The 21754-nt window shown below is 35.1% G+C and overlaps 1 protein-coding gene across 3 annotated transcripts; it reads right to left on the reverse strand.

Moving 5' to 3' along the window:
- Positions 1-707: 707 nt before the first annotated feature.
- Positions 708-20415, reverse strand: znf740b (zinc finger protein 740b). Of its 3 annotated transcripts, none has more exons than XM_005162390.6 (7): positions 20325-20415; positions 16440-16659; positions 14017-14178; positions 7671-7817; positions 7457-7586; positions 7254-7372; positions 708-5162 (listed from the first exon to the last, which is right to left on the reverse strand). In XM_005162390.6, exons 2-7 carry the CDS (start codon positions 16629-16631, stop codon positions 4992-4994), a joined length of 921 nt encoding a protein of 306 aa, XP_005162447.2. In that variant the 5' UTR covers positions 16632-16659; positions 20325-20415; the 3' UTR covers positions 708-4991.
- Between the last annotated feature and the right edge of the window lie 1339 nt (positions 20416-21754).

Consider the following 21754-nt stretch of genomic DNA (forward strand, 5'->3'; position numbering starts at 1 on the left):
ATTTTAAGTTTGGGCTTTACTAAATAGTGTCCTACCAGGATAACAATTAATTGTGTTAAAGATTAGTAAAAAAAAAAAAAAAAATACGGAACAAATTCCTTACTAAAAAAAAAGTGTATTTCTACTTACAATACAAGAACCTTTATGATATGCGTTTAACAAAAGGATCATGCAAATATACAGGTAAAAAAATACAGTCAGACAGTGGTAGCACTCTAATACTATGCTTTCTAGTTAAATAATCTGAAACATTGGGAAAAATATATTAACTCAAGCTCGAACCGTGCCAGAAGTCCATGTTCAAGGGCCGAGGTTTACGAGGTACGAAACGTAACAAGACCTTTTGCAAAAAACTCTAACCTTTTATATATAAACATCTGTCTCTCTTTGTACTGTACAACCTGTTAAAAGGTTTTCCTTGTTATTCTTGGCTTGATCGATCCAGTGACTTCAGAAGAGAAACAGAGACTTACCGTAAGAGTCACATCATACTGTGACCAGATTTGTCAGTTATACTCTAATAGCGATGAGAAGTCAGAGTTCATGTTGACCAAAAGGCCAACTTCAAAAGCTTGACACCATAATGTAGCTCACAAAAAAAAAGAGCTCTCCTGTGGACGGAGGATGGATGTCGCTCCAGATGTTTCCGCTAAAACCGTAAAAAGCATGTGTAAAACTGTCAATGGCCACGAGCCATTCTCACAGAGTTTAAAGGAATAGTTCACCCAAAATGTTTTATTTGCTGAAAATGTGTTCACCCTGAGGCCATCAGAATGACAGTATAAATGGCTGATAAAAACATCACAATAATCTGCAATACACGTGACTCCAGTCCATATATAACACATTGCCAAGTGAAAATTTAGGATTTAGGAGTTTCATTTTAAGCTCATTTAACAGCAAAATATGAAAAATCAATAACCCATAATAATGCTTTACTCCAGTGAAAAAGTCCAGGCGTGTTGAGCTCTTACATTAAAATCCGACATTCAGAAGTGTTTGGAAATGTTCGCGCTTACAGGGCCAAAATTTGTATATTGATTTTTATATATATTTTATGTTTATTTATTTACATTTAATTATGAACATTCACAAAATCAAGTTTATATTCCACAATTCTGAGTTTCAAACCTACTGTTCATCTTGCAATTGCTCATTTATATGCTTTCTGCCAATACTAAGTTTAATATCTCACCGGTCAGGCTTTATTTCTTTTAATATTTCAATTGAATTCAAGAACCGTGACATGTAAACTTTATATGAACTCATAATCCTGCCCTAATTTGAGCAACTCCATGTTTACACCTTGCAGTTTGACTTTTTTATGCATATTTCTATTAAATAAAAACTTAAAACTGAATATATAAACTCAGTTTCAGAGTTCCAAGATATAAACTCAGAATTGCAACAAAGCCTTTAAGTATGCAACTGAAATAAATAATCACAATTCTGAGGAAATAAAAGTGAAAGTTACAAAATGTAAACAATAACAAAAAAATTATTCAAAAATACGGGACGTTATCTAACTTTTTCATTCATTCTCAACCGCTTTTCCTGGGCTGGGTCGCGGGGCAGCAGTCTTAAGAGAAAACCCCAGACTTTCCTCTCCCAGACACTTTCTCCAGCTCCCCTGGTGGGATCCCGAGGCATTCCCAGTCCAGCTGAGAGACATAGTCCCTCCAGCCATGCCTGGAACACCTCCCTAGGAAGGCGTCCAGGAGGCATCCGCAACAGATGCCTGAGCCACCTCAGCATACTTCTCTCGATGTGTAGGAGCTGTGGCTCTAGCTCCATCCGGGTGACAGAGCTCCTAACCCTATCTATAAGGGTGCATCCTGCCACCCTGCAAAGGAAACTCATTTTGGCCACTTGTATCCAAGGTCTTGTCCTTTTGGACCCAAAGCTCATGACCATAGGTAAAAGTAGGAACGTATTTTGACCAGTAAATCAAGAAGTTTGCCTTTCGGCTCAGCTCCTTCTTTACCACAACAGGCGGTACATTAACTGCATTACTGCTGCCGCTGCACCAATCCGCCTGTCAATCTCACGTCCCATTATTCCCTCACTCATAACCAAAACCCCAAGACACTTAAACTCCTCTGTCTGGGGTAAGGACTTACCTCCAACCTGGAGGTGGCAAACCAACTTTTTCTGGTGGAGCACCATGGCCTCGGACTTAGAGGTGCTGATTCTCATCCCAGCCGCATCACACTTGGCAGCAATCCGCCCCAGTGCATGCTGAAGGTCCATGTTCAATGAAGCCAACAGAACGACATCATCTGCTAATAACAGAAATGAAATCTTGTGGTACCCAAACTGGACCCCCTCCAACCCAAGGCTGTGCTTTGAAATTCTGTCTATAAAGATTATTAACAGAACTGATGACAAAAGGCAGCCCTGGCGGAGTTCAACATGCACTGGAAACAAGTCTGACTTATTGCCGGCAATGCGAACCAAACTCCTTCTCTGTTCACACAGGGACGAGACAGCCCTTATCAGAGCGCATCTGACCCCATACTCCCAGAGCACACTCCACAGAATGCCACGAGGGATACAGTCGAATGCCTTCCCCAAGCCCACAAAACACATGTGGACTGGTTGGGCATACTTTCATTCACCCTCGAGCACCCTGGTGAGGGTATAGAGCTGGTCCAGTGTACCACAGCCTGGACAAAAAACGCATTGTTACTCCTGAATACTAGGTTCAACCATCGGCCTGATCCTCTTCTCCAGTATCCTGGCATAGACTTTCCCAGAGAGGCTGATGAGCGTGATCCCCCTATTGTTGGAGCACACCCTCCGGTCCCCCTTCTTAAAAATGGGAACCACCGCCCATTTGCCCAATCCAGAAGTACTGTCCCAGACCTCCATGTGATTGTAGAGACTTGACAGCCAAAACAGCCCCACAATATTCAGAGACCTAAGATACACGGAGTGAATCTCATCCACCCCCACTGCTTTGCCACGGCGGAGCTTGCAAACAACCTCAGTGACTTCAGCTTGGGTGATAGGTGAGTCCACCCCAGCATCCCCAGTCTCTGCGTCCTCAATGAATGACATGTCTAACTTTTTCTTAAAATGGAATTTAAAATTTGCCGTTTAGAAATGGACTTTCATATATTTCTAACCTGATGCAAATGCCAACTTTTTCACTAGAGAAAGCCATATTAAGAGCTCTCGTAAGCCGCTCATCATACTAAACCATCCTATGATCAGTCAGGTTAGGTTTCAGTTGTGCTTCCACGTAACCCTAGTAATGTAGAAACAATTACAAACATTTTTTATAATATTTTTAGGGATTTTTAACCTTTTTTTGACAAAACAGTAGAGATTATTGGACCTCGATCCAGAATTAAACTCGGGTCGCCGTGAACACCTCAGTGCTATTTGCAGATTATTGGTGCAGACTATAAATCTTGGGCTGAAAATTTAGGCATGGTTAGATAATCATGCTGAACTGCACTGGAGTTTCTCCATATCTGGCTAGGCAGAAGAGCACTTTTTTTTTTTTACTGTTATTTAACAATAAGAACAACAAGTAAATTTAAGTAAAAAAAACAAACAAACAAAAAAACAGAAATATCAGCTCTTCGTCCATATCCATGTTTACATTACACTTTCATTACCCAAGGCAGCAACTGACCCATTTGTATTAAATTTAAGCTAGCTCCATTTTATCATTACAGTGGAATTTGAAAGCATTTTAGTGCTGATTGGACCAGATCCGCAAGGAATGGTATGGTTAAGCAAACAGAACCGTTCGGCCTGATAGTGGAAAAGCAGCTAGATTTCAGCCCAGAAGCAACCATTTTAAGTCATCTTAATGATTCATTTATTTATTACAAATGTGTAGCGTTCCCCTTCACAATGATGGATCAGAGCAGTGTGGATTATATTTATCAGCTGTTTAAACTTTGACAGCACATATTCACCATAATGATGAGCTATGGTTTCATTTTAGGGTGAAGTATTTCTTTATTGAGAATATACTCCTTATAAAACAGGAATTGATTCATGTGCACGTTGGGAAAACTACTAAATTCACAATGTATCTATTGTCACTAAGCTAATTTCTCAGATTAAAAAGGCCACGTGCAACAACTTTAGTCGTTCGCAGATTCATATCGTAAAGGTGCTGTGACTATAAATTCAGTGATATTTGAGGGGGCTAAAAAAAAAGTTGATCTATTATCAAAAGTTGTGTAAAGCAATATATAGGGCAGAATTCTCTATTGTTTTGGAACAAATTTGCATGACCAAATCACATGTGAAACTCCAGGTTTGCCCTTCAAGGAATAGTTCAACCAAAAATAAAACTATACTCCCCATTTACTCACTCTCAAGTGGTTCAACCATTAACGAGTTGCACATTTTGTTTGCAAAACACAAAAGTGGACTTTTAGAAAAATGCCAATGATTGTTGTAACCCAATTTTCCCAATTGAATTTAAATTGCACTTATTGACCTAATAGTTATGTTAGTTTATATTTGACCAAGTAATGGGTTGCAACAACCCAGCATTGTTGTTGACATTGATTTTCATAGTCAATGGCATTTGGTTTCCAACATTCAACAATAGCAAGAAACTCAAACAGGTTTGAAATGAGATCAGGTGAGTAAATAATGACAGAATTTTCCCTTTTGGACTATTCTCATAATTGACCTATCCTTTCATCAAATTTGATGTTATATGCAAAGGTTCGCTGAGCATCGAGATAATCACGACAATCTACAGTTCTGCACAGGAGCTACAGAATGAACTAATTCTAAACTACCAGATGCCATTATTTGCCTGGACTGAATGCACAACTAACCCGTTCGCTCATCACAGTACCATCTAAAATAAAAAATACGCTATTTTCCAGAATCTAGCCGGTATAAAAAGAGTCCACTGGGGCAGTGCTGGAGTCTTTAAACAGTTTATAGGCTCAGACCCCAGGTCGGGTCATGTTGGAGTCCATTGTATTTGCTACGAGTAATTGAACAGACTGTCACACCGCCAGCCTGCTGTTGTTTGTCTGCAGTGGGCTCCACGATGCCGCGTGCTGGGACGGGTCCTGAGAATACGACCGTCCCTCACAGCACGGCTGGTTCTCCTCTTTAGGGACGCCCACAGCACACAAACGTCGATGCCGCAGTAACCGGTCGGTTCTGGAAAAGTTCTGTGTGACAGAAGGGGGTACGGAGTTAGTCTCATTTTTGAGGAGGGAAGATGCACGTTTTAATGAAATGAGACTTTCGGACATGCCTTCAATTGATTTTTTTGAATGCCAGTGTTTTGCAAAAGCCCATAAATGCAAGTTAAATGCTTTTTAAGTTGTGAATTCTGTGATTATTTGTTACTTGTATTAATGTAAACTTTTCAAGAAAGGGTCAGTAGGATTTTGTACTATTTTGCTGAAACTGTGATACATTTTTCAGCATGTTTTTACCAAAGTATCATTTTAAATGTCTTGACCCTTTAGTTTGGGTCAATTTTATGCATTAGTATTTAATAAAAATATATGCATTTCAAATGGTGAAAGTCTTTCAGAAATAATCATTAATAAAAGACGATGCTTTAGGACAGATTTGTTAATAATATGCCAATATCTCAATGACAGAAATCACATAAGATGAACACACTATTAATGTGAAATTAAAACCTACCTTGTTTATTTAATCAATAAACTTTTGAGGTCATATTGCAAACAATGATCAATACATGTCATCTCCAAATGAAAATAATGTCTTCAACTTCAACTTTTGAAATGTTTTCTTATTATTTCAACTCTTCTCCTTCAACCACCTTACTCCATTCATGCAAAATAACTCATTTTCTCAATCAAATCAACTCATTGTGAACAAAAGAATATATTATCTGCTGTTTTACTTTAAAATTCATCACATTGTAAAATGGGTAAAACTCATTTGCTGCAGCCTCAATAATGATAAAGTAATAGTGCACCCAAAAAAATCCGCTTGTTAAGTGTGACGTCACACAAAGCGGCTTCCAGGTCTAAAGCCGCCTTTCCACAGCACACAATATTTGGACACGATTGTCGGAATATGCCCCCTTGTGGCAGTCGCACAGAATTTTTAGTTCTGAGGTGCAGCATGGGAGAGAATCTGTTCTCGCAGTGTCCGAAATAAAGGAGTGCAAAAGCAGTTCTCCGTGGTTGAATGAATACTAGAAACTCAGACCTTTAAAAATATTGGAGGGAATGTGAAGACAACAGAAAAATATATATTTTTATTACTTTATTACTTACATTTACGAAGAGAAATGTTTTTTTTAATATAGACTTTTTATGATTTAAAAAAAATAACCAAATAAAGTCCTATTTCTCATCTCGCGCACACGGACCTACTTGAACAACACTGGAATACATCACATCCAGTCAGCTGGTCGCATACGGTCTAGTTGTAGGAGTTCAAATATTTCAACGAATCCGCAGCTCAATTCAGATCCGAATTTTCCGCATATGGAGATGATCGGAACTCCATGCAGCTACCGGACTACTCTTTATTGTAAATGAATGACTTCCGGTCTGTCGCTTGTCGCGTGCAGTGGAAAGGAGGCTTAATCGCTATATTAAACTGTATGGGGAGAATCAACAAATGGTAAAAATAAACCTTTACAAAGCGTTGTAATACTTTCCAAAATCACAATTGCAATATTTATATACATGCTTAATATCAGATGGACAGAAAATGATTAATTGTTTTATAAATTGTTTAAATATTAGTGTCTGTCATGCAGCAAGTCCAGAGACTGTTGTGTACACCATGATTTCATATCAATTTCACTTTAATGTGAAATATGACTAAAATAAGTAGCGGCTTGGACCCGGAAACAGTATTCGATACATCACGACAAGCGAATAAATTCTCTCATAATTTACTCACCCTTGACTTTTTACAAACCAGTTTGAGTGTTTCTGTTTCGTTAAATGCAAAAGTAGATTTTTGGAAAGCTGTAACCATTGACTTCCATAGTGTTCGTTTTTTCCTACTATAAAAGTTAAACATTTTTCAAAACATCTACTGTTGTGTTAAACAGAACAAACAAACAAAACTCAAACTGGTTTGGAACGAGTCAAGGGTGAGTGAATTAAGACAGAATTAAAATTGTTGGGTATCTCTTTAAGCTCCCATTTTGATTCAAAATGCTAACAGACAGGTCTATAGCGCCAATGACGTACGTTCATAAATGTATTAAGCAAATCACAAGTTCTCTGTGTCTGAAAGCACATGCGTTTTTTACATCTCACCTGTTGGCACCGGTCACACTGATAAGGCTTCTCACCGCTGTGAACACGCTTGTGTCTCTCCAGGTGGTAGCGCTGGATAAACCTCATATCACACATATCACAACCAAATGGCTTTTCCCCTAAAACACACAAGCAGACATAAACACACATTAACTTAATGTATGAATAGTAAGCTGATATAAGCATCAAGTCTAATGTCGTACCCGTATGAGTGAGAATGTGACGTTTGAGATGGTAACTACTGCGGAAAGCACTATAGCAGTGCTCGCATATGAAATTTTTCTGCACTTGAGAGCCGAGCGAGTGATCATCATGATCGTCAGGAATCTCCACCTACATGAAAAGAGCATTGTGTTAGTGTAGGAATACAAGCAGACGAACGCAAATGGGAGAAACAGGCAGAAATGCAGGACATACTTCAATGCATGCCTGGGGTTTCTCTCTCATTCTGGTGGGAAGTCCAGACTTCCTGTTCTTCTTCTTTGGCTGCACGTTCTGGCTGATTTGCACATCCTTTTCATCCAAAAGCCTGGACGAGTGAAACTCTCGGTCTTTGCGGATGAGCTGTTGAGAAAACACACCCTTAAGTCATTTAGAGTTTGAATGCCGATCATTGTGGAAGATTTTAAGGTTACTGATGTAAACGTTTACCCTAAATCTAGGTTTGTTACACAATTTACAACTTACAATTTCATGCTATCAACAATCCATTGACCAAGAATTTTAGCTCAACAAACTAATAATTAGCTGCTTATTATTAATAGTTAGCAATGTAGTAGTTGGGTTTAGGTATTAGGTAGGAATTCGGGATGTAGAATTAAGATCAAAAATTTGTTCATTTATTCATTTTCTTTTCAGCTTAGTCCCTTTATTAATCTGTGGTCGCCCCAGCAGAATGAACCACCAACTTATCCAGCATATGCTTTACGCAGCGGATGCCCTTTCAGCTGCAACCCAACACTGGAAAACACCCATACACTCTTGCATTCACATACATTACGTGCAGTTTAGTTTATTCAATTCACCTATACTGCATGCGTTTAGACACACCGGATCACCTGGAGGAAACCCACACCAACACGGAGAACATGCAAACTCCACACAGAAATGCCAACTGACCCAGCCGGGGCTCAAACCAGCGACCTTCTTGCTGTGAGTGCTACCCACTGCGCTACCGTGACGCCCAGATCATACATTATAAATGCTAATAAACTAGGTTTGCACTATATTAAAACAATTAGACATTGCAATATTTTGTTTTTCTGCAATATTTTGTGATATAAATACAAGTTCACAAGGTGGTTTCTTACCCATTTTGGAAAGAATTCTTGAATTTAGACTGATGGTGGTGATTTTGTAGGGGAGTGAATCGTGGATGAACAATAATAAACAAATTGAAAGCAAAATAAATACAGTAGGACAAAGAAAAAAATAAAAACAAACAGATTTCTGCTTTTCTGGAAAGTCAAGCAGTATTCAGGTACAAAAATGTAATTATTTAATGTAAAAGAACAGTATAATTGTGGTAAAAAAAATTATTTGAATTGTTACTAAACCATTGATTTCTATAAACTCTTATTTACTAGAAACATCCTATATAAGGAAAAATATGTCTTCCTAAAGATGATACAAAACAAATATTACAAGAAGGGTCATGCAGAAGGTGGTCATCTGCTTTTAAATTCACCAAGTACCACCTCAGAAAAAAATTGTCTCTGCAAGTACCACCATAATGAGCAGTATTGAAATACATTAGTGTAGTAGGCCCAGTAAAGAAGCTACAGCTCTGTACAGTTCCAAAATGTGGCAGATTAATTCCTATTATTAAGAATATTTATTATTGTCTGCCACTTTATACATTATAAATACTTTGAACATTAATACTGTACTGTGCATATACAGTTGAAGTCAGAATTATTAGCCCCCTGAATTATTAGCCCTCCTGTTTATTTTTCACCAATTTCTGTTTAACGGAGAGAAGATTTTTTTCAACAAATTTCAAAATATTATCAGACATACTGTGAAAATGTCCTTGCTCTGTTAAACATCACTTGGGAAATATTTAAAAAAGACAAACAACTTCAAAAAAGGACGAATAATTATGACTTAAATTGTATGTGAAAAACAAACAAACAAACAAACTAAACATCAACGTTTCAATTGAAATGTGCTTTTAAAAGTTAAAAATGGTAGGCTACTGCTCTTAAAAAGTAAAAAAAAAAAAAACTGCTGTACTTAAATGTAAAGTATTAACATATAGTAGCCTATTCATCCAAACCTGGAGATGTTGCTTGAACCGCTTAAGTATAGCCTATATGTCATCACATTGATATATAAATCATTTTTGATAATTTTTTAAATATATGTAGCAGGTACATAGGACATATTTGATTCCTCCATGTACCACTAGAAGGAAGCCCATGTACCACTAGTGGTACAGGTACCACAGTTTATGAACCACTGCTATAAAGAGAACTGGGTGTCAACTGTGACGAAGTGGGCCTTGAAGCACAGGAAAGAAAATAAAACCTGGTATCTGGCTAGCCTGTGGGTGGCACTCTGCAGCAACCGCTGTTCCTGTATGACTGTCAGACCTTTTCTTTATAAAGAATAAAATCTTTTTGGAAGTAAACCTTGTAAGACTTTGTCTCTAGATTAGATCAGTATTTATTTGAAATTGCCATGACAATAAACTTAATTTTATTAATAATTCAGTCAAATTACTGCATATTAAAGTTCCAAATCTTGTTCTTTTTTTGGGCCTGAATGCCTTTTAAACATGCAGTCGATAAACTTTCACTTTGTTTTGGTGAAACTTTGCAGTATTGTAACTCTACAAATCTCATGCACTCTGGACTGTGGTGCTGATCAATTATCATACAAACGCAACATTGCATATCCTGATGTGACGATTGCGGACGCACACATTGTGATATCAATGCTGAATCGATATATTGTGCAGCCTTATAATAAACAGTTAATATCTTAATAATAGGTCGGTAATAAGGCAGTAGTTAATAGTGTGAATTTTTCCTTAAACTAAAGTGTTTTCCTAGCTTTAATCTGTTTCAGAAGTATTTCTATAAAAACTATTCCTGTCTCTAGAATTTTAATACACACCCAAATTATAATTCTTATGCTCACCAAGATTGCAATTATTTGATAAATAATACCGTAATGATGAGAAAACATTATTTCTATATGAATAATTGTTTAATGTAATACTCATTTATAATAGGCTGTAATGGCAATGCTAAATGTTCACATTTTCACTATACACATTAGTGATCCATTCTAATATGGTGATGAAGGATTTGGATTTATACCTTCCAATCCGTCTTAGCATGCATTAATGATTATCCTTTACTCATCATCCTGTTCCTCATTATTTTTATTAAATATAATTATCTGATTATTTGAATGAGTATTTAACTTTGAAATTGATTTGAAACAATGAATAAGTAACACACTGCTTTATGTAGGAATGTTCAGTGTCCTTGCTCCTGTCTTTGCCTGTCTATTTTAACTTTGTTTTCAGGGGACACACAAAAACCACGTCATAGGTCATGGAGACCTCTCTCTCTCTCTCTCCCTGAATGGAATTACTGATGCTGAGGAGGGGGAAAACACATGTTTCTATTTGTCATGATATTGTCTATAGCAGTGGTCACCAAACTTGTTCCTGGAGGGCCGGTGTCCTGCAGATTTTACCTCCAACCCCAATCAAACACACCTGAACAAGCTAATCAAGGTCTTACTAGGTATACTTAAAACATCCTGGCAGGTGTGTTGAGGCAAGTTGGAGCTAAACCCTGCAGGGACACCGGTCCTCCTGGACCGAGATTGGTGACCTCTAGTCTATAGTAATATAGCTGTTTTGGTTGTTAATTCTTTTTAAAGTATTTCCTTTTTGTTTTAGATAGACATTGTGTGTAGTGAGGATATTGTAGCCGAATGTTGATGAAACCAGTCTGGAACCAGTTTGATAAGACAGCTGAATGCACAAAAAAACAACCTTGAGTTTCCACAACAGATTGTCTCGTGTCTACTGCGTTCATGGTTTAGCTTTTTACAGGTCCGAGATCAGCTCTTAATAGCTTAGGGCCTGACCCCCAAGAACCATGCCGCCATCCATATCTGGAGTTAGATACAATTCTTCCTTGATGCACACATTTAGGCCATCCTTATCTGGAGCAGGATACAAAACTTCATTGACGCGCACATTTAGAATTGTCTATTTTTGCTGTAACCAATGAGAACTGTTTACCTGGATCCCACCTTTTCTGGACGTGTGTAAAGAGTATAATTGCTGCAATGCTGTTCTGTAAGTCAGAGTGGCCTAGGAACTCATTGCGAATGTTGACGCTGACTTCTGCTGATGAAACTGCAAACTATCTTCAGTAAACTTCATTTATTTATTTGAATCTCTGACTCCAGCTATTCTTCATCTGACAGACTGGTCATCCCTACAGTGAATTATTATTTCAGAAACATGTTTTAGTATTATGATTATCCATGTTGAAATAGTCAGGATCATTAAAACAGCTCTGGAGACCACTTCAAACTTATTATTGATTTACCTGATTTGCCATTAATAGATATGTGTTCGGAGTAACATTTGTGTTTAAGATCAATTTTAGGGATCAATTTCAGTTTCGTCTTTTAACCTCTGTGCTTTTGTTGGTACCTGACTTTATCTGTTTATCTACTGTTCTGTGACTTCATTTTCTTTTGAAATGTCAAAAGGAAAAGGCAGATAAGCCGATAGAGAAAGAGTAGGCTCTATTTCGCCGGGTGCTAGCATTGCGTTATCCAAGATAAGTGTGTTATATGACGATTTTAGAGCCTTGATTGCAGAAGACTTTCAAAACATCTTTCGAAAGGATGACTGATCACGATCTTCGCTTCAGTAATCTCAAGTTCAGCACTACAGAGATTTGTCAACAGCTCGATCAACTCGATGCTACGTGATCGAGGCTCCAGAAGGACAATGAGTGGCTAAAAGCTAAAGTCTCAGATCTTGAGAGCTGCAATCGGCGCCAAAAAATTTGAGTTGTCAGCTTCAGTTTTAGAAAATACTGACATTGTGCCTTCAAAGTTTCAAATAAGAATATTTATAAGGTCAATATGAATAAATAAGGGTGACACAATCGCCTCACAGCAAGGAGGTCGCTAGTTCAAGTCCCGGTTAGGCCAGTTGGCATTTCTGTGTCGAGTTTGCATCTTCTCCCCGTGTTCGCGTGGGTTTCCTCCGGGTGCTCCGGTTTCCCCCACAGTTCAAAGATATGTGCCCTAGGTGAATTGAATACGCTAAATTGGCAGTGGTGTATGTGTGTGAATATGGGAGTATATGGGTGTTTTCCAGTACTGGGTAGCAGCTGGAAGGGCATCCGCTGTGTAAAACATATGCTGGATAAGTTGGTGGTTCATTCTGCTGTGGCGACCTCTGATGAATAAAGGTACTAAGCTAAAGGAACATTTCAGAACTTAAACACTAAAAGAAAACGAGCTTTTGTACATGTTTTTTTCTATATTTACATTTGAAAACATAATATTTTATACACATCTACTGTCATTTTCTACAAATAAATGCAGTAAATGATAACATTCGTGTTTGAAATATTAACAGAATATAACATATAATATAAACAGAATATAAACAGAAATAGAGCAATCATTTTACTTCATGATTGAAAAGAAAATGTTTAGTTTTGCTGTGAAATTTTCTTTATTTTTCTAATATTTGTCAAAGTGCTGTTTAAAGGAGAGACATTTAGTCTTATTACATTTTTATGAACTAATTTCAAATAAGTAATTACTTTTGACTTTGCCATGAACACAATATATAATATTTTAATAAAAAAAATATTTCCTAAATGGCTATTATTATTGACTTTAGCAGTTTTTTATATTATTTATTCCAGCAAAACATGAAGACACTTTTTCCAGAAGAAAAACATAATAGAAAATACTATTTAAAAAAAAAGCTGTTAAACATTACCTGGGAAATAGTTAAAGAACAATAAAAATTTCACACAAAAGGGCTAATATCAAGGTGTTCGCAGGGTCTTAAAACGTAATAAAAGTTGTTAAATTATTTAAAGAAATTCAAGACCCTTAAAAAGCATTAAAAAGTCTTAAATGCTGAGTTGCAAGGTTTTAAATATTGCATAATGTTTGATTATAAAATGTATAGTTGTATGCTAGCAGTTAATCTGCGAATAGTGGGATGCTACAAAGTTTATGAAATCGATAAAATCCTGCTAGATTTGACAAAACGACCAAAGCAACACCGTTATTTCTAAGGGCACCCCTGCTGGATTTGCATTTTTTTCAGCAAATGAATAATGTTTTAGTTTCTTACAATCAGTATTTGGTAAATATACTGCAAGTTAAAATATTGCCAATGTTAACAGTTGAAACCTAAAGAGGCGATGAGTTTTAAGATGTATTTATAGTTTTTAAAAAGGTCTTAAAATGTATTAAATTTCCCTCTCTGAATCCTGTATATACCCTGAATAATTTTGTCCTGATCTCTACACACTGATAGCATCTCCAGTACCCTTATAACCTATAATAACTAAAGTCTAGCAACTTGACATTGCTCTTACATATATTTTTGATCAGCATTCTCCATAATCTGAACCCATGACCTTAGCATCAGCCACAGGATTGCAAGGACGATTTAAATGAAGAGTTCACCCAAAACTTCATTCCAAACCATTATGAGTTGCTTTCAGAATGCGTTTGCTTTTTCTCTTACCAGTGGTGGACAGCTGACTCCAGAGGGCAGCACCATGTGTGTGTGTTGGCTGTGTGTGTCCTGGTTGTGGTTGCTTTCTCTCATCTTCCTATGGCTGGGCATTGAGCCGGCCTGCATGAGTGCCATGCTGGACAGCACTGCTTCACAGCCCAGCAACCCAGCCTGAGCACAAACACAAACACAAACACACACATCCATGAAGAATACAGTAACAGTGCCCCTGTCACTCAAGTGGTATGCTGCTACAGTTTACCAAGCAAGAAATTTGAAAACAAACCAAATGGGACCAGTATAGTGGAGTGATTTTTTATTAGTATATTTCTTTATTATTATTTTCATAATACAACCATTAACAATACTTCATACACACACATATATAAACAGTGCTCAGCATAATAAAGTACACCCCATTTTGAAAATGATGTTGTTACATAAGCTCTAGATTTGGCTTCAGCACTGACTAATCTAATTTTTATTCACAAATATAATATTGTAAACCTTCCTGTAGAAACTATTAACCTAAATGAGGGATTTGTGGGGGGTGTACTTATATATGTTGAGCACTGTATATATGGTATTTATATGACTTTAATTTCATCATATTAGCATTATTATTGGCATTGATATTAATCTGGGTTTCTGCAGGTTTCATCAAGTCAAATTTAAGACTTTTTAATACTCTTTTAAGACCAGTATAAATTAAATTTAAGACTTATACATGGCTAAACACTAAAGATTTTTGATAATGGCCCAGTTAGGCCACAAAAAACAAATGTAGTTATTTTCTAGCCACATATTTTCATGTGTCAAAACAAGAAAACTAGTTGTTTACACTTTTTTTTTAACATAAACGTTTAGTTTTTTAATGACAAGTTTAACATTGTTAAAATTAGATTTATTACAGAGAAAATTAATAATTAAAATATATATATACAGTATTTGTTGGCTTTTGGTCCAAATGGATTAAGTAAAACTCCTATTCAACCTAATGAGTTTCTGTTATAAACCCTTAAGTTTCATGTCTATTTATTAATATTATGTCTACTCCCCCTTCTGTAAATAGTTTTTGTATAAATGAAAGATCAAGTAAAGGGATATGTTGCTCTATTATTATTATGAGTAATAGTGTTTAATTAGGAGAATTCAAACATTAATATATATATATATATATATATATATATATATATTATATATTATTATATATATATATATGCCTCATTGCTGTTTTTTTATTTCAATTATTTACAAAAGTGATTCATTACTATTGTACAGCAAAGGGTTTTGCAGAAATATAAAATTTATGTATAAGCAAATCTAGCATTATGGACATGACATTTGCAGGAAGATCTCAAAACATAAACTCACATAGAAAGTATATGTTAAGATTATATTGAAACATCTGTTTATATTTTCTAAAACAACTGATCAATAAGTTAAGGGATCAGAAAAATATTAATCTGTAAACATGTTTTATTTTTTAAATGAGGAAAATAAACATGCATTATGGATGTGTCCAAAAACGTATGGAAGTTTATAGTTTACAAGAAAGTAATAACATTGCAATAACATTGTAGAAATTCTGTGAATTAAACTGCACAACCCAAAAGAAATAATGCTAATTAAAAAGATAGAAGTCGGCTTACTATAGAACAAAAATGATTTCTTTTATTTTATTTGACAAAAATCTCTGTTATGAATGTGAGTGATGTGAATTTAGCACTTGTGTGAATTCAGTAAATCAAATATAATAATTTGAAAACAATGACAGAGATATTTTTGAGTAATTTTAAAGTACTGTAAAATACTCGCTTACACAAAAAAAAATGGTTTCGATAATTTGGAGAAAACTTAATTTTTTTCATGGCAAGGATGAAATTAGCATGTAATCTCACATTTATTTATAGTATATTCATATTTTTTTAATAAATATTAATATTTTTACACTATTTTCTTTCTGATAATATAGACTATTTCTGAATTTCTATTTTCACAATTTCCCCCTAAATTCACATTTTTCTGAATAATGTTGAGTTGATTCTCAATACATTGGTACAAAAATATTTCTGTTTATTGCAGTATTAAAAATCTATCACCTAAAATAGCTAAAAAAAAATACTCTAATGTACAAAACTGCATTTCATAATTCCAATAAAAATAACAATACATCCCAAAAGAGATTATTTTCTACAAAATGTAAATATGTTCTTGGCATAATTTTTGTGTGGTCCATCCCATGATTAGCACAAAATCAGTGGCCATTATGCGTCACAGAGAGACTCCAGACTGTAAAAGTGAATTTCAAACAGTTAACACACACACAAAAAAAAATCAAGCAAAAACAAAGCATACACCTTCTTTCTCAAACAAATGTGAAGAAAATGCAAATGAAGAAGAGAGTAAAATAAAAAACAAAACACACTGACCCATTTCATGTGATCTCGCACTGTGCTGTTGGAATGGTGTGACATCTCAGTGCTGAGAGTGTGTGTGTGTGTGTGTTGGGGCTCTGGGCTGGGACAATGTTTAGAGACCACACAAGCCCCAATCATCAGGGGCCCGAGCCTAGAAACAGAAAGCCAGGGTAACATCCATCTCTGTCTGACGCTGCCACACATCCAGCCCACCACTAACAGAACCTGTCATCTGTGGACAAATCACTGCTTTTATTCGCTACAATCAGACATTTTCCATGCCGGCATCGCCAAGCCTTTGTTTATGTAGGCGTATAGGCCCATGTTTTAAAGCCATAAGAGTTCGGGCTTCATTTCCAGGCGTCAAGAGTCCCTAAATGACATCTGGAAACAAACCGATTCAAAACCCAACCAGGATTCTCAAAGGTTCTGTCAAAACTTAAAGTGTAGAAATACATCCGAGTATTTACGCCCTGTTGATTTTGGATTTGGATGATCAGATTTTGGGATTTACTGGAATATATCTACAAAAAAAAAAATGATTTATTTTAACCACCCCTTTTCTGCTTATTCCACAGCATTAGCCCGACTAACTCACTAAGATGAAGATGATTATAATTCACAAATGAGGCACGGAAGATGGATAAATGAAGAAATGATCAATTTGACATTAACACAGCGTGACTGTTTGGTTTGTTGGGGGATCTGGCAACCAACGAGGTCCTGAAGGTGAAATTAATTCCAGGAGAAAGAAAATAAAATTGCATCAGTCTTATCGCACGGCAAACAGAAAGCAATCTAACACAAACACAGACAGCAAACTTTATAAGACCAACTCAACCATGTCTATGCAAGTGGGCTGTAATTATGGGCATTAAAGCAAACTGTCTCTAAATTTGAGTGCTTATTATAAACCACATTATATGTGTGCATATTAAAGCTAACATTAACCAGACCCAGAAATTATTACAATGAATATCATATTTTGTGCCACATTAGTCAATATATTAAAACCGTTGTACTATGTATGGTACAAGAACACAGATTTAGCTCTTAAAAATCAAAAGTCATAGCCATTTTAATTAATCGAGCTGATAACTAATAAAGTTCAGTTTTTTAAACTAACAACATAATTTCTGTAACAAAAATAGTGATATTTTCACTAACGAATACTAAATAAAGTCTTTCCTACTGTACTTATAATACTTTGCTATTTCAATGTTTAAAACACTTGTTTATTTTGATTTATGATAAAATAGGATTTGAAACTAAGCCCTTTGTGTAACGTATGTAAATATTGTGATAATACTGTATTTTGTGATCAAGCTTAAAGCAATGGTTCACCAAAAATGACAATTTACTCACTATTTACTGTTCTTCAAGTGTTTCCAAACCTTTATGAGTTTCTTCCTTCTGCTGAAAACATATTTTGAAAAAAGTCGAAAGCCTGTAAGCATTGACTAACATAGTAGGAAAACTATAGATCAGGGGTGCTCAAACTTTTTCGTATAAAGGGCTAAAAACAAAACTTGATTGAGGCTAGTGGGCCCGCTGTAAATATGTTTGAAATGGATAATTTGCTAATTTAATCAAGAAAATTAAGATAACTAGAAAACATTGCTTTATGTTAACTAATACAGTAGTCTTTTTTATTTTACATTTTATAATGAACTTACTACAAAACAAATCTCATTTATAACAGAATAGAGTTGCGCTAGTTTTTGCCTTGATTTGCTCACTGATGTCTTCTGCATAGTCCTCTGTCCGTCGAGTGACAGTGTTTACATTGAAAATAATCTAATTCACTTACATTTAATTAAAGCATTTAATTTTAATTAGCATTTTTTAGCTCAGTGATAAAACACACCAACCCTCTCTATCATTCTCACTCTCTTCTAAGATGGGATGGTAGGCCAAATCAAAGATTACAATGGGCCAACTTTGGCCCGCAAACCCTACTTTGGGCATCTTTGCTATAAATACTACGATATGAATACTATGGAAGTCAATAGTTACAGGTTTCCAGCTTTCTTCAAAATATCTTCTATTGTGTTCAACTGAAGAAAAACACTTATAATGGTTTGAAACAATTGAGAAAGGAAATTGAGACAGAATTATATTTTTTTTGGTTGACTGTCCCCTTTTATCAATTATCGCATTAAGATATTTTGATACCGTCATATAGCTACAATCAATAAAACATTTGTTATTGTTTCCTGTGGGGAAAAAAAGTATCTGGATATTTTGCAGGTTTGAACCAGTTTTTAATGTTCTTGTATTTAAAGTATTACCTTTAAAATTAAATATTGGTGACTTAAATTTATGCCAGTTTTGTAATTTAGATATTGAAACAATTGAACACTTGTTTTTCAATGCAATTTGGTGCAAACATTTTGGGACAAACTATTAGTTTGAATGCAACAGAAAATATCTGTAAGACTTATCTTTTTAAAGGTGAAATCATTAAGTTTAGCTTAATACTTCAGGATAAAAAGATATCTTAAATAATAAATAATTTGTTGTTATTATTAACATTTTATATTCATAAATGTGCATTTTTCAAAATTCCCCTAAGACTATCGGTTTTTAAAAAAAGAATTTGTGATATATTTAAAGACATTGAGAGAGATGAAAAGCCAAAAAGCAAGATATTTATATTCATCACTAGAAGATTTTAGTTTCATATTTTGATAACTTCAACCCTGCTATGCATTTTTCTTAATCATTTATTTTATTTGCTAATTTCAGATATTTTATTTGTTTATACATGTTGATTTATTATAATTATTCATGAGGATGGAAAGATTGTGAATGTAAATTGACTTATCTCAGTCTTTTGCGTAATTTTAGAGTATTAATGCCTTTCTGTTATTGTTCCAGCATTGTTAATAAAAATAAAGTTTTACCTTTATCTCCTCTTAGCAGTGAAATTCATAACTAATAAATGAAATATATCCACTATTGTTATTTAAATGTAACATTTATGTACAAATGTCCTTCCATAAACCCATTTGCTTTCAAATAACTTTAAAGTACAATACTTTAGCATTACAAATATCCATTCATACATTTTCTTTCAGCTTATTCCATTTATTCATGAGGGGTCGCCACAGCGGAATGAACCGCCAACTTATCCAGCATTCATTTTACACAGCAGATGCTCATCCAGCTGGGAAACATCCATTTATTCTCACGTTTACACAGGTCAATTCACACTACGGCCAATTTAGTTCATCCAATTCACCTATAGCGCAGGTCTTTGGACTGTGGGGGAAAACGGAGCACCCGGAGGAAACCCACGCTAACACGGGAAGAACATGCAAACTCCACACAGAAATGCCAACTGACCAAGCCAAGACTTGAACCAGCGACCTTCTTGCTGCGAGGCAACAGTGCTAACTTAACCACTGAGCCACCGTGTCGCCATTATAAATATGTATTTTAAAAAATGTACACTGTTATGAGTGTGAGCAGTAATTGACTCTAAAAATACTAATTAAAAATAAAAATGTATGACTGAATCGCATATAATAATGACACCGCGCGCTGAATCGCATAGCACAGCCATATATGGAAACATTTATACTAAGAAATGAAACATGGTGGCGTTATTTGGGTCTGAGGCACTTGGATCAAGGCTAAACGTGTTTAAAGCAATAAAGTTCGTGTAATTAGACATTCATAATGTTAATATCTTAGATAAATTCGTAGTTCTTGAGTCTGAAGTGTAAACATGATACTAACGTAAACTCCTCCATTCATCCACATCACAACAGGGCGTGAGTTCGTCGTCTATTAAACTCCACATTGAGAGCTATTTAACCCGTGAGTGTGTTCTTAAATGAGCTTATAGGTTTAGTAAAAGCACTGCTGGGGGGGAGAGAGTAGTTGTTTTACCTTACTCTTCGTCTTTTATTGTAGCCCAATATTTTCTTGTCGGATAATTTTTTTTCTTCAGTTTACAAACACAGGAAACGTTACCGGAAGTGTTCTCTGGGGAGAGCGCGTGTCACGTGATCACCGAGCAGGCAACAAATCACAGGCTACTTCCGGTGTGAACAAACTCTACGACCATTTGTTTTGATTTCATTGTCGTGTAAAAGGTCGAGCTGCTTACGACATTTGACGTTTATTTCATATTTGGGAAGATGGTAAAGGATTATTTTGTAATTTCCCTCATTTAATTGCATTTTGATGTGATGTTCTTGATTTGATAAAAGTTTATGTGAAGGCAGATTTTGATTTTACATATAAGAATGTTATCTTTGGTTTCCATAAATGTGAAAAGGAAAATAAGACTTATTTCATGAACCTTGTTTTTTTTGTTGGACAAATTTTATATTCACAAGAGCAAGTTTTGTAAGTGTAAACATTTTTTCCCTAAATTTAAAATTGAAATGAAAATGTATTTTAGTGTATTGAGGGATGAACCAACTTAAAAGCAATACGAACAAGGACTTTGATGAGGGACTTTGAAGGGCACTTATCTTGGACTAACCCCTGGAATGTTGTTTGATTCATGACATTTGTTGTTATTGTTTTTCAAGCATTCAATAAAAATAAATAAATAAAAAAGAAGAAGATCATAAAGGATATATTTTTTACATCCTTTAATGTAAAGCGTTTGGTATTAAGATTAAGAAACCATGTGAAAACGTTTTCCCCCTGAATGTGCTGGAATTATTAAGCACAGGTTCAAAACTACAAAAAAAAAAAAAACATCGACAAAATATTGTATTGTCTAAAATGAGCATAGACATGAATTTATGGCTTCTTTTTGATATTTCGAGAGGATGAAGAATCTAACTATCTGAGAATCCTTGTAGCAAACTTATGTGTTGCTTCAGGAAAAGCAACTATTCATTTGTTTTGGGTTTTATTTGTTTACATTCATTTATTCTTCATTTAATTATTTTATTTAATCATGTGTTGTTTATATAATTATCATATTTTATTGATTATTAGTAGGCCCACACAGAATCTGCGGGCGCAGAATTCCACAGATTTTCCGCAGATTTTTAGCCGATCATAATTCTGTTTATTTACTTGAGGAAATGTGTGTAAATCTACATTTATTCAGTTTTTAAATTAATTACTGTAATATTATTGACTAATGTGAAAATATTTATATAATTTATTTGCAATATAGTTTGTAAAGTAATATTTTCTGTCTTTTAGTAGAGATATTATATAAGAGACTTGCTTTTGAATCTAATTGGTTTTGCACTTTAAACATTAAGTAAAAGTTAAAAAGATATTATTTTTTGTTTTACATATTAAGGCTTTAGTTATGATACTCCCAAAATAATTCCACAGATACATGATTT

This window comes from Danio rerio, chromosome 23 (assembly GCF_049306965.1).
Source record: "Danio rerio strain Tuebingen ecotype United States chromosome 23, GRCz12tu, whole genome shotgun sequence".
Taxonomy (NCBI): Eukaryota; Metazoa; Chordata; class Actinopteri; order Cypriniformes; family Danionidae; genus Danio; species Danio rerio.